This window comes from Apteryx rowi, unplaced genomic scaffold (genome assembly GCF_003343035.1).
Source record: "Apteryx rowi isolate R43461 unplaced genomic scaffold, aptRow1 scaffold_142, whole genome shotgun sequence".
Lineage (NCBI taxonomy): Eukaryota > Metazoa > Chordata > Aves > Apterygiformes > Apterygidae > Apteryx > Apteryx rowi.
In genome coordinates this window covers 1,135,666-1,149,012 of record NW_020447664.1, presented here as the reverse complement: position 1 = coordinate 1,149,012, position 13,347 = coordinate 1,135,666, and the positions used below count along the sequence as shown (strand labels likewise).

Sequence of the window (13,347 nt, the reverse complement as noted above, 5' to 3'; positions counted from 1 at the left end):
CTAGAAAGAGATTAAAATTATCTAGTCAGGTCAATTCGATTCATCTCCCTATTGACAGCAACCAATACATTATGTCTTCTGAGGTGTGCGCTGCTCACACAGCACTTCAGCCTGTGAAGTACTCAGCTCAACTGGAAAGACAAGTCACAGCATAATGAGAAACRGAATGACTAGTTCTCATACAAACAGATTTTGTTTCCTAATAAGGAATGAACCAATCATAAATTCATTCCCAGACCAGTTTCTATCCCCAAAGATCTTAAAATGTTTCTCAAACTTGCAAAGGTGTAAATAAGAGCAAAATTTGCCTCAGTGTATGCACTCTACAGCTAAAAATGTCCAGACATGGATAAAAATACAAGCAAGAATTTGCACACAGGTAAGCAGATTTCTGGAAAAGGATCTAAGAAAGGAATTGAATAGATAATAATTGTTACAAAGGGCCTGTGCTGACCAAGTACTAGGTCCAAATAAGGGATATCTTATACATATGCAAGAAGAAAACGAGATAAAGATATCTTAAACAGCTTTTATATTAGCTAATGGCAGCTAAGGGTCTGAAAGGCAGCTAAAACCTCTATGATGCTTACCAAAGGAACAGCTATTAGAGACAGGCAGGTGATGCAAATACTGCTATAAATCAACACCAAACTTCTGCTCCCTTAAGAAACCCAGAACCTGAACCATACCTACTGAAACACATAAGATAGAGAAACAAATGAGTCATTTAAGTAGGCAAATGAAACTCAGCAAAATTAGACATGCCTCTGTGCCTCTACTGCCTCGGGTGTTGCCAGACAGAACAAGTGGGGAACATCTTCCCAAAAAAAAAGGAAATGAGATGCATCTTGTTTAATCCATCCATTCCTTATAGTCCTTTTGCACATAGCTTCTTAGATGTCAGTATCAAGCAGGACAGCTTTGCAGTGCTTTAGATTCACATGCAAGAGTGTTTTGTATTGCAATTTGCAGTTGTGTTGACCTTATTCAGTTAATTCTCCCACCTAAATCAATGAAGCTTCCTGGGATGTCAGTACTTTTATCCACAATGAGAATTGTGTTGATTAAATAAATATTAAATGCAAAAGAGGATACAAAGTAAATACACTGCTCTTCACCCAGACATTATGGAATCATTAACAGAAATCTTTCCATTATGCAGCAAAGTGCAACCTGCCCCACAACCCAACACTCCATCATCTGTGAAAACTCTGAAATCAGCTGCTCACAGAGAGATAAGCAGCACCATCAAAAGGTGGCAGCATTTCTTCTACAGAAACATGATCCTTATGGTGCCTTTAGACTTTGTTGTAGCTACTTGTGCTCTTACTTCTGCCAGCAGTTTTGGCAGGTGAGATACCTTTTTGTTAACTGAACCTAGATAAAATTGTTCTGATGCTCAGATGTATTAATCATTCCCTCTCRAGGTATTTTGAAGTGCAAAGGCATTTTGTGTAAAGCCTTGAAATAAAAAGCAAGTGAATATCAAGTACCTGGTCAGCGTTAGAGGTAACAAATTTTACTGTGGAAGGTGCTGCACACGTACCTCTGCATTTGGGATCTGAGTATTCACTTTTTTGTCCAACCCAGTGAGATTACTCTAAAGTTACTTTGGGTAGAATGAACCACAGACTTCTTTTTATTGAGGGCTGACAACATGCCCAAGACCAAGCACAAACATAAGTTAATCCTTTACTCCCAGGGGGTTTGCAGTCTAATTTATATAGAAATAAGTTACAGAATGTACATTGACCCACATTCTGTACTCTAGTATATACACATAGTTCTCACTGAACTCAAGGGGAGATACAGTTAAGTTCCTGACTTGACTGCACTCTATAAAATAATGCATTAAAAAATCCCCTATCACTCAAGTTGGGGAGAGGAGGGGGGAAGGATGGCAAAGCAAAGCAAATATAACTTAAAAATTCCCTGCTGAGTTTCCCTATAGCAAGTTTAGACAATACCAAACACCTTCTTGTTACAGTTGTGAGGGATAGAACATTGCAGGGAGGAAAGGCTGCTGCTCGAAAGCAGTTTTCAACATAATATATAGGTTTCCAAGATGAAATTCAGCTGGAAATTTAAAAGCAGAAGCTAAAGTGCAGGGTCTTTGGGACATTCCCGGATTTAGTGTGCAAAAGCTCCTTCCAGTCCCTGGAAAAACGTCTCCTCTTTCTGGAATAAATGAATCAGAGTGGGGGGGGGGGGGAATCCCCCCCCCCCCCGGTCCTTTGCAGTATACAAAATCATGGTTACTACACACAGAACTTTTGGTTGTACAGTGCTTAGTATTATCAGGCATGCTACATCAAAGCAACCTCAAGGCTGTTTTATCCCTTTCTTTAGGGTATGTTAGAAGACTGTTAAATCAGTCACTTGTGTTCTCAGCAGAATCTTAATACAAAACGGAGTTTCTTCAAGAAATTGAGACATTGCATTAGCTGTATGGAGAAATGACATGCTTTCAGAACATCTTTCCAGATTAACCCCTTGGCTTAGCTGATTGCCAAAGATTCACAGAGCACACTCATCTTGAAGTCAGACACGGCTTCTCATGACATCTTGTGGCAGTGTGACAAGCTGACAGGGATTCTGTTCTGTTTTCTTAAAAAACAATCAAAGCTCTTGCAAAACAGTGATAATATAGAGAATCAAACACACAAAAAGCACCAGTTTGTAATCAAATTGCAGTGAACAAACCAGCAACTTTTCTTCTACTTAAAGCAGAAACATTGTTCATCAAGAAAATATACAAGGACACTTAAAGTATAAAAAACAATTGGACCATTATTTTAGACTAGTGAAAGAAAGTCAGAAAACTGACACAAGTTCACCATGTTGCAGTTCAAACTGCAAGTGAGCTACAACTTTAAGACAGTATAAACTTTTAATACCTAACATGTTCTTACCTATACTGATAGGAATGAAACAGAGTCTGCTGAAATCATCTCCTTGTGCAGCTTCTTCCATGTAAGTCAATGGAAAAGTTCTCCTTGTAGAGAGGAATTTTTGCTACTGAATACTAAAGAAGTTTTGCAAAGATCTTCAAAGTAATTAAAAATGGAGCATTATATTTTCAGAAAGACAAAAGATGGATTTTAGATCCACACACACCTCTGTAAATTAAGGCCCTGCTCCTATTCCAACTAGGAAATCAGTATCTCCTCCTTAAATTGGTGCTGCAGGGGAAGATGGATGCAGGAGGGAAAAGCTTCATTGTCCAGAAACTTTATTACCAGCAGACTCAATTAGGCTAATTTATGCTGAGATTTATGTTGCACGTAAGCAGAGAAGTACCAAAACAGAAGATTTTATTTCCCATTTGTTTTCAAGGGAACTCTTCGGGGGGAGGGAGGGGGGAGTCTTTCAATCATAGCTGAAATAACATAAATTGTGGTTCAATATCATCCTTATTAAAAAAGGTCAGTTCCAGAAGACTCAATAAATGGCCCACTTCAAAAAACAAACAAACAAACAAATACCCCCCCCCACCAACTCAAAACATACAGATGGYTCTAATTAAAAACAAAAAAAAGACAAGATATGGTCTTATATATGGAAACATACTCATCCTCAAGGCCCTGAAGAAAGGTGGTTTTCTCAGTCATTTACTCAGTAATGCTTAACCCAAACACACTCTTTTTGACTGAAAATATTTCAATTTCTCTCTGTGCAGCTTGGCTTCTGACATCCTGACTCAACCCCTTATACAACCTCTGGGACAGTGGTAGATTTTCATACCAGGGCAGAAGCAACTGGCTTTGTCTAGACCTTCTTGGAAGAGAACAGAATAAAATGTATCCAGTAGAGAGCATTGAAGAGCAAACAGAAAGCTGTCGGGAGGCCAAAAAACTTTCAGCCAGAACTAATGCTCTTAAACAGTCAAGAAACGGTTTTCAAAAGTATCTGTCTGTTGTAGGACTCTGAAAGCAATAAAATCCTAAAGCAGGAACAACTCATATTTGGCCTTTAAATGTGCAAATATCTACATGTCATTCAGGTTGTGCGCTCTTAGGTTACTACTTTGGCCAAATTTAGCCACAGCACAAAGGAGCGATAAGCAACCAAAACCCTTCAATCTGCAGAGGGATTCATGTGCTAAGCCATTCTATGGAGTTCTGTTTCCATTCCGTTTCCATTGCCAAGCTCTGGAAACAGTCAGCACCCTCTGGAAATCAAGTCTAAGGAGCTCCAGGGGAAGGAGAAGGACGAAATGAAAAGGAAAAATTTTAAACATAGGCTTGACTCAACCGTCACCTATCTGTAAAATGGGATGACAGTACCATCAAGCTAGTAGAAGACAAGCATAGATGTTTGCAACTGTTTCAGAAGGCATTATTAAAATGAAGCAAGTAATGTCAGCCCTGCAAGGAGAGGATTCATGTCCCTAGAATTCTACTTTGTTCTTAAGATATTTATGATTCTTTTGTAGCAATAGCTTAGAAGAGCTGATCTGTATCCTGCAAGTATCCCTCATCTTCCCAAACCACGTGTGAAAATTGCACTGTATGTTTTCCTTGATCTCCTTACACTTACATGTTACTGTGTCATGAAATACATTTGTGCAGATGGGGGAAACAGTCTTGCAGTTAGAGTTAGGACTTAGGAGACCAAGAGACTCAACTTCTCATCCACGACAGGCTTCCTCTCAAACTCAGCATATGCCTTATGCCTCAGATCAAAAATATGCAAGATAAAGAAAGGGTACTTTCCCACAGAGACACTCTGAAGCAATAGATAAAAAAGTCCGTGAAGAACTTGAAGGATTACTGTAATTCTGCAGAAACAAATCAGACATTTAAGACACTAGCTAGTGTCTTGACAAGCTGCATACATTTACCTGTCAGCTTCTATTTAATACAGAGTTCTTTTTCATAACCTGCCAGAAGAAATTGAAAAATAGATTTATGGCACACAGAAGGAAATTTGCTGACAGACACAGTAACACCAAGTATAGTACGTGGGAGGTTGTAAGCCACAGATTGTACATTGGGACAGACAAGATCATGACATATCTGCTGAATAAACTTAAACTAAACTTCTATGGTGTCTCCTCATGCAACGGTCATGGCTATGTCTGGAGACAGAAGAAAGAGGCAAGTTCTATTAGTTTTCATAGCTCAATCAGTTTAAGGTCTGAAAATGAAAATGAGCCTCAGAGGAGCTTTATACTAAAAGCCGTTTACCTCAGAATACAAATCATAAAGAAATGACTTAAAACTGAGTACAAGACCATCAAAAACAAACTGTCCCTTAGATAGCCAGCTCTTTCCTTTGCTACGGCTTCTCATGCAGTCTGGGAAGAGCAAATCTCTTTCTGAGAAAGGAACAAGCCTTGTTTTCAGTTTGCATCAGTACTGAAACCTTGGGATAAAAACCTGGCCAGCCTTGAAAAAGCTCCCTCTGTCACCTGGAGTCTAGATAGAGACAGGAAAAAAGAGATGAAGCAGTAATGGAGAGAGAACACCTGTCAATCACAGGCTGAGACTCTACACTGATCTTAGCTAGACAAGGGCAGGGAAGCCTTCTCCCGAGCCATGAGAAACATTTACACCATCTTGTTATCCCAAAAGTGAGCACAGAGGAGTTGTGACCATTATTACTGAGGAGCTTTGAGTTTAGCTCATTCCCCCATGCAAAGCTCAGTTAGATAGGAACAGATAGGAGACATGAAAGCAGATGATTAATAAATTAGGCCATTACTCCCCAAACGTGATAAGGATGCTCCAAGCCCAAGACACTTCTCTTCACAGTCTTTGCCAATATTTTGGTACTTCACCTGCAGTCATATCAGGCCCTAGGTTTACAGCTACCTGAAAGTATCAAATACATTCAGCTGAGAGCAGAAATCCCAGACATCAGCAAGAAAAATGCTTGCTCTAATTCTTCTCTATTTTTACTGTGGCACAAGGTACAATTTGTGCTTTAGAATCTCAAACTGACACAAGATAAGTTGATTAGAGTTCAGTCCCTGTGGACTGCTTTCTTTTGACTAGTATTGTCTTTGATTGTAAAGATGAAAGTCTTTTTACAAACCATGTGGATTTTAGTAGAAGTCTGAATCAATTTTTAACTTTCACAAAAAGTCTCATCTGACAAAATAAGAAAGATGATGTGCTGTATATTGGCTTAAATACTTTAATCATTTTGTCTCTCAGAATCATCTGTGGCGAAAGAACTGTTCCATTAACACCAACAGTGGTTGCATTGGCACTGACCTGAACAGGAACTTTGCTGCTGCACAGGGTAGTGAGAACCTGACTAATTCAAAGACCACCTTGAAACTAGCCTGCGGGGTAGACTGGTGACAGAGATTATTTTGTCAGACATTGAAAATGAAGGCACTTAATACTCCAATTTACACTCTATTGATTTTACACAAAGACTGAAATACTGTGAATACAAATCTTATTTGTAGCTACTGGTGCCAGAAAAGAGCCATGCAAATCAGCCTACTGTGAACCTGCACCAGTCTGAGGGAGAGACTGAAGCTGTCACTGCTTTTATTTTTAACAACCTCTCTTCCATCAAGACATAGCTAAGCTTCCAGTCATATTCTCAGCTGCTGATACTTCTTTATGGATACACTTCCATAAAAGTACCCAATTACAATGAACTAGTATTTAGGAAAGCTAATATAAAGCTTAAATTTTTTTATGAAAGTATATGGTCATAATGAACTAGCATGTCAAAAAGTTGAAGGGGAAGCCTGTTTTTCCAAAAGAGAATCACAACGAACTGGCATGTAAGAAAGCTAATGTAGCCCTATGGTGAAGTTGTAAGGACTGAATTCAGTTTATTTCATACAGTGCTGGCTTCAGCAGAGTTGTATCTGATTTTGATTAGGGTAGGCACGATCAAACCAGGTTTGAGCAATTTCCTCTACATACACTTTTGAGATACTAAGACTTCACATAACATGTCATGTGCTCTTAAATCCCATTTTGATTGAAACCTTTCTCATAACAAAAAAAACTCACTTTAAAACAAAAACACTTCCCATTTTTATAAAAAAAAAGATACAGCAAAGTTTTACGTTTGTTTCTTATATTAAAAGAGCATTGAAGGCCTGCATCATCACACTACTGCTAATAAATCACTTTAATCATTGCAGTTCCCCTCACACTCATTAGAAATTGGGCAGTAATGAATAAAGTCACTTCCAACCAGCTTACTTTTCTATTTTATGGACAAAACAGGAGGGAATCAGCTCTGATCCACTGAGGATAAGCTCTAGCTTTTCTTTAAGGGCCACCATCAAAATCGGCAAGTTCCAAACTCTATTCACTATGATGTGTCTGTCTCAGCTAGAGAACTTGTTCCCTTCACTGTGCTTTCCCAGGCCACCAGGGCTCCACTGGCAAGAGTGTCCAGCTGCGAGTCACAAACTCACAATTGAGATGGCCACAAAGAAAGATGTGCCTCTTTCATCTCCCAAAGGAGAGAAGGGGCGCAGCCCCAGGGGTCATGTGCTTGCTGTCTTCACCTCTCTCCACCTCCACTGCTTGTATCGCTACCAAGGGGAGCTGTATCAATTTTCTGCCTTACTGTCTCAAGCATAGCTAATAAACTCCCAGCAATTGTCTTCAGTCTGTATTTGCACTTAATGTCTTGCTGCTATTTCAAATCTGAAGAAACACTTGCATGCTACAAAGCTTCCTTTCTAGCTATACTAGCTAGTCTAACAAAAGACTTTGCCGAAATCCACACACCTTGACTTGCCAAAACCCTCACACATTTGAAGAGATTTACAATAGCAACTGTTTTTTCATTCTTCTTTCTACACCCTCCCAGGAAGGTGTAGAAATTGCACAGTTGTAAGAGGGTGGAAATAAGTCAGAGGTGAATCCAAAGACACCTCAATCCATCTAAAAACTGGCTTCTGTAAGAATGGTAGTTACTCAGTCCTATCCATTCCTCTCCTTTGCTTTCCAGTCTGCACAGACCAGCTGTCATTTGGGGATAGCAGATGATACACAGAGATTAAGGAGGAAGGAAACCTCAGAGCATCTACCTCTTTCCAGATGTAGTGCCTCTGAAATACACCACCACATGGTCATATCACCTTCAGCACTGGTACAGAAACAGCCATTACACATATAGCTCAGTACGGGTCTCCCAGTGATAGGTCTCAATGAATAGGCCATTATGCTATTCATACTGACTTTATGCAACATAATCATTATAAATTTTTCCAAATAGGCTTATATACTACATAGAACACCCATGCTATATGCTAAGAGATGTTAGACTCTTAGCTAGTTCAGAAGTTGCTTGTCAAGCATACCATCTGAATTTTCTGCCATCAGTTACTGAATATCTCTAACAGGGATCTTTAATTATATAATTACATACCAGTAGCCATCCTGCTGGGGCAATCTCCAGGAACTTCCCCTCTCAGGTTAATCTGTTTCAACTACCCTTACAGAATAACAAATGTGAAGGGGAATATGGCTTTTTGATGCCTACAGAGGTTTCTTTCAAGACTTACCCCTGATGTCTGGTCTGTTAGTCTGCACAATTTATAGAGAGCTTATTGTTCTCAAGGGACTTACCTCACATTGCTAGTTGCCACATTTAATGCTTATTTACCTTTAAAGACAGCATCACCTAGAACTGAACTGATGTATATTAGCTGTTGCCTGACCACCTGCTTTATTCAACAAAGGTTATATATCTTAAAAGGAGGTCATCTTGCGAGCGTAACATTGCTCTTTTGCACCGTCTGTGGTGCTTGGTTAATCACTCAGGAGGAAGGTTCATTTTTTATTATTTTTTTAAACTAATTCCATGACTTGATCTCAGGAGAGCGTGGTACCAATAAGTCACCTAACTTCTACAGTTCTAGGGATGTGCATATAAACAGAACTTGCTTACTGTTAAAATCAGTTCTAATGACAGTCAGCTTGTCTTTGCTAAGTATGCTGTGTGTAAACAGCAAAAAACCAATGATCTGTGTGGCTGCTTTTGAGGGAAAACCTTATTATCAACTCCATTACCAGCAAGACACCGTTTAATTTGAGGATGACTGTCTTGCAGCACTTATAATGAAAAATAAATTTAAATCTCTTTTTATAACAAAGCACACCTTGAAAACTACTTGCCACACACCAAGGACTTCCATATCCACTTAAATACTAGTAACTCATTTAATTTCTGTTCTGTAATCCAAAAGTAACAGAAGGAAGAGCATTATGCAAACACCTTTCAGCATCCGGTTGAGAACTGAACAAGACTGAAAATCTGGTCAAAGCAAAGGAGTATTCACTCTCTTCATCTTAAAAGACACTAGAATAAGGGATGCGGTCAAGAGTTTGAATACAGCTCATTTCTCTCACCAATTCCGTTAAAACAAACCAAAAACAAAACCAATCCATTTTACTGTTGCAACTTTATTTGAAAGTGACTTAAAGTTTTGAGTACAGGCAAGTTTGTATACAAAATCCGATACAGTGAAAAATAAAGTTCACAGGTTTCCTAGAGCAGATTACAGGCTGCAAACTCATCATCAAATGCACTACGTAGAAAAAAATAGCTTTGCCGAAAGTCTTGTTTGCAAACCAGGATCAAGTGATCCTGAAGATCTAGTTCTACTCTAAAACTTTGTGCCAAAAAACAGAAAAAAACTTGCTAAGTAAGCAGTCTTATTGCAAATATTTTATCTTACGGCATTTCCAACTTAAAGTAACAATTGTGACAAACTGTATGCAAGAAAAACATCAAGATTTTCAACAATATCCTCAATGAAGAAAGATCAAGTTTTATATACTTGATATTTTAGAGGTTTTTAAAAAGTTACAGACAATAAAATATTTGGAAAAACTTAATGAATTGCAGTTTCCAAAGAACACAGAATTACATTAAAAAAAATACCCAACCCCCCCAAACCTACAGCAGCTCCATTCCAATTCTATCATTTCAGCAGGCCAATTTCACAGATGTTGTGAGCACAGATTATTTTTCCTATGTCTGCAGTACAACAAAATCCCATCACATGAACTGACAGTGTTAACACAATCCAGAGGGGGGAAAAAAAAAAACACTATAGAGTCCTGCAATTATTTTATCATTCTCACCACATGCTCAGTAGAAAGTAAGGTTCTCAAAAGTCAGGTTCTTTTTAATTTTTACCTTTATCTGCAATCAGGTTTCTTTCAATTGGAAAAATCTATTTTGAGAACAACCTTTCCCTCTGTTTTATATACATAGTTCCTCAAACATCCCATTTTCAGGGGTAACTGTAGAAATTGGCTCTATGCCACCTTTGTAGGTACACAGAATATACTGTTCCTCAAATATCAGGGCTGTAGAGAGCTACCAGACAGAAGCAAACTAGTACTACCCAAAATGAGCAAATAATCAGTACTATAACTTTTAAACTTCCTGTTCTCTGTATTCCACAAAGTCAAATGGATAAACAAATGTTATACAATCCCATTTTACTTTGTAGAAGACTCTGAGGGTCTGTTTTGTCCTATCTGCTATGGTTGCTTCTTACTTTATGGTTCCTGGACTCAGTCCATCCTGCAGCTTGCTTTGTTGTGACCTTCATGTATACGCACTAGCTCCACAAAGGAACTGCACCAGTTTACATGGCTGATCTAATCCAGTAACCTCAGGAAAACCTGCAATTTTAAGTTTTCCCTAGAAATTGCTCTCCCATCCCCTTCAGGCTCCTTGTCTTTTCCTTTCATTTCTGAAACATATATAAACCCTCCTCTCTACCCTGTGATACTAATGTAAACAAATCCAGTGACAGAATAATCAAGTTTTCACCAGTGGAAGAAAGCACCATAGTGTTAAATCTTGGTTCTATTTTGAAGAGTTACAGCAGCAGTTAGAGACCAAAGTCTTGTGCATACCAGTGCTTAAAACCCTGCTTCCAAGTCCTCTGTATTAACGCACTCTCCAATGCTTTGGATCCTGGTATTGTAACTAGACTTTAAAAAGGAAGAGATATTGAACACACTAAGTGACCACAGCAACACTGATAGTAGTTTCTGTGAATTTCTAGTTACTTAAATTTGTGTGCAACAGACCTACTTCATGGCTCATGACATTTACAGTGCAGCTTTAGTTCTCCTGTGAGGCTGATGAGTCATTCACTATTCACTGGCACTGAACAGTTTTGCCATAGCCACCTCTTCCTGCATCATAGTCTTGCCGATATTCATCTCGGACCTTACAAAGGGGGGAAAAAAAGGAAAGTCCAGTAAAAACATCAAGAAAAACAATTTCACAAGAACTATTACACCATCAGAACACATCATAATACATCCACAGTATGTAAGTGGCCACAAGTAGCCCACTGACAAAACAGAAGGTGAAGTGCATCATGCAGAATCCTAGAATACAATACAAAGCTAACTTGCATTTTAATAGGGCCCAGAGGGATTCTTTAACCAAGACAGACAACGGAGGGTGGAGAGCCCCATGCTGTAGCAGTGAAAGCAACTGCTATCTGCTCAACTCTAGGCAAGCTAAGTGTCAGCCTTGTGTTCATGACAGCCTTGTATTTCCTGGGATTATTTATAAGCATTATATCCCCGAGCAGCAAACAAGTTTCTGAAAGTAGTTTGAGCGTGGGGAGAGAGCGGGGGAAGGAAAAGTAAGATTAGCTCTTATTCTTAGTGGATAACATTATCATTGATGAGCTCTCTCAGAGATTAATTCATACTGCTTAACAATAATTCTTAAACTGCTACTTCCTGAGCTGTTTTGAGTTTGTTCATTCAAAAGCAAGGATTTTGGCAAAGTCACCAATGTCTTAAGAACTAGGCTGTTCAACAACCTACCTGGCCCCCTGATCTTCCACGACCATACTGTCTACCCTCCTTAAATCCTGCATCCCAGTCTGTCCTTATGATCCTATCATCAAGTCTGGTTCCATTGATGTATCGCATTGCGTTTTCAGCATCTCCTCTTGCATAGTACCTTAGAAATATGTTAATGAAAAGAACTGGGCTTCTGATTTCAATATATGAAAAGCATACTTATATCCAATGCACTCCAAAACCAAGTAATTGCTTGAATCAAATTCTTGCTCAGTTACTTTTAAAAACAACTGCTTTTATGAAGATACAGGGACTGAGAAAACTGTTAGTGAAACCGAATAGTTTACAGGCATCCAAGCATATTAGAAATACATGTCTTATATCAATTTCTTGTATCACGGTGATCTTTAATAGCATGAAGATCTATTATCAAAGAAGGAATGGGAAGCCCTATGAGTGCTCTAGTCATGGAGCCAACTTTTGCCATTCCAGTAAGCTCACTGAAATCAATGGCAAAATGACTTTTAAAGAGACTTATGTGTTATGAAGTCAATACTTCACAGGTTTGCAGAATTACTAACAGAAACTTTTCATGGGTGCTTCCAAGTAAAGAAAGCCCTGCTCACTCAGGCACTTAGAATATGCTTACACTATGGGGTCCAACCATCTAGAAGAGTGTCTGGTTTAAAGTATCAAAGTGAAAGCAACCTACTAAAAGAAGCCCCTCTATCTGGCAGTATATGTTCACCCTCTCCCTCCCAGGACTCCCACAGGTGTTTTAGTGACTGAGCAATTTCACCCTCGGAGGATGCTCCCCTGACTCCGAGCCTGCAGTTTCGTCCACCCAGGCCCCGGCGATCCCCGGGGCCCTGCCGCCGGGCCCGCGCAAGGATACTCCACAAAGCAGAAGCCGCAGGCGGTTTTCTTCACTTTGTCCAGCCCCATGATGATCTTCTTCACGTCGCCGCTCTTGCCGAAGAGCTCGTGGATCTGCTCCTCCGTGGTGTAGAAGGAGAGGTTCCCCACGTACAGCGTGCAGCTCTTCCGCAGCAGCCGCTCCTGCTCGTACCGCGTGCCCTGCGCGGCAACGCCAACGGCTGCGGCAACGGCTCCCGCAACGCCACCCCGCGCGGCCCGCAGGCCCCCGCCGCCTCCCCGCCGCCGCCCCGCTCACCCGGAAGTGCTGGTCCCGGTACTGGCTGAGGTCCGCGTACGAGTCGCTGCGGAGGATGCTCAGCGTCCCCCCCGAGCACATCTTCTTCCTCTTCCTCTTCCTCTTCCTCCTCCTCCTCTTCTTCTTCTTCTTCTTCTCCTCGCCGCCGCCGCCTCCCCGCCCTCAGCGGCGCCCGCCGGTGACACGCGGCGCTGAGAGGACAACCAATAGCGGCGGGCGGCGCGCGCGGCTCCCGCGAGAGGTGGGCGCTGCGGAGCGGAGCGGAGCGGAGCGGGGCGGCGCGCGCGGCTCTCGCGAGAGGTGGGCGGCGCGGTGCGAGACGGTGCGGAAGGGCGCGCGCGGCTCTCGCGAGAGGTGAGCGGGCGGCGCGAGGATGGTGCTGCGGCGGGTGCTGTG

At 40.8% G+C, this 13,347-nt stretch overlaps 1 protein-coding gene across 2 annotated transcripts; it reads right to left on the bottom strand.

The window, feature by feature from the left end:
- Positions 1-9,375: 9,375 nt before the first annotated feature.
- NCBP2 (nuclear cap binding protein subunit 2) lies at positions 9,376-13,219 on the bottom strand. Of its 2 annotated transcripts, XR_003252213.1 has the most exons (5): positions 12,952-13,219; positions 12,673-12,854; positions 11,799-11,937; positions 11,043-11,184; positions 9,376-10,943 (listed from the first exon to the last, which is right to left on the bottom strand). XR_003252213.1 is itself a non-coding variant. In XM_026058083.1 (4 exons), exons 1-4 carry the CDS (start codon positions 13,030-13,032, stop codon positions 11,113-11,115), a joined length of 474 nt encoding a protein of 157 aa, XP_025913868.1. In that variant the 5' UTR covers positions 13,033-13,219; the 3' UTR covers positions 9,376-11,112. The 2 variants fall into 2 exon arrangements, 1 of the variants encoding a protein (XP_025913868.1); XM_026058083.1 differs by having other exon boundaries at positions 9,376-11,184.
- Positions 13,220-13,347: the final 128 nt, after the last annotated feature.

Coding starts and splice junctions, on each gene's coding strand:
- NCBP2 (XM_026058083.1), bottom strand. CDS start 13,032: ATGTGCTCGGGGGGGACGCTGAGCATCCTCCGCAGCGACTCGTACGCG. Junction 11,938..12,672: donor TGCGGCTTCTGCTTTGTGGA/GTATCCTTGCGC, acceptor CATATTTCTAAG/GTACTATGCAAGAGGAGATG. Junction 11,185..11,798: donor GTGGAAGATCAGGGGGCCAG/GTAGGTTGTTGA, acceptor CCCCTTTGTAAG/GTCCGAGATGAATATCGGCA.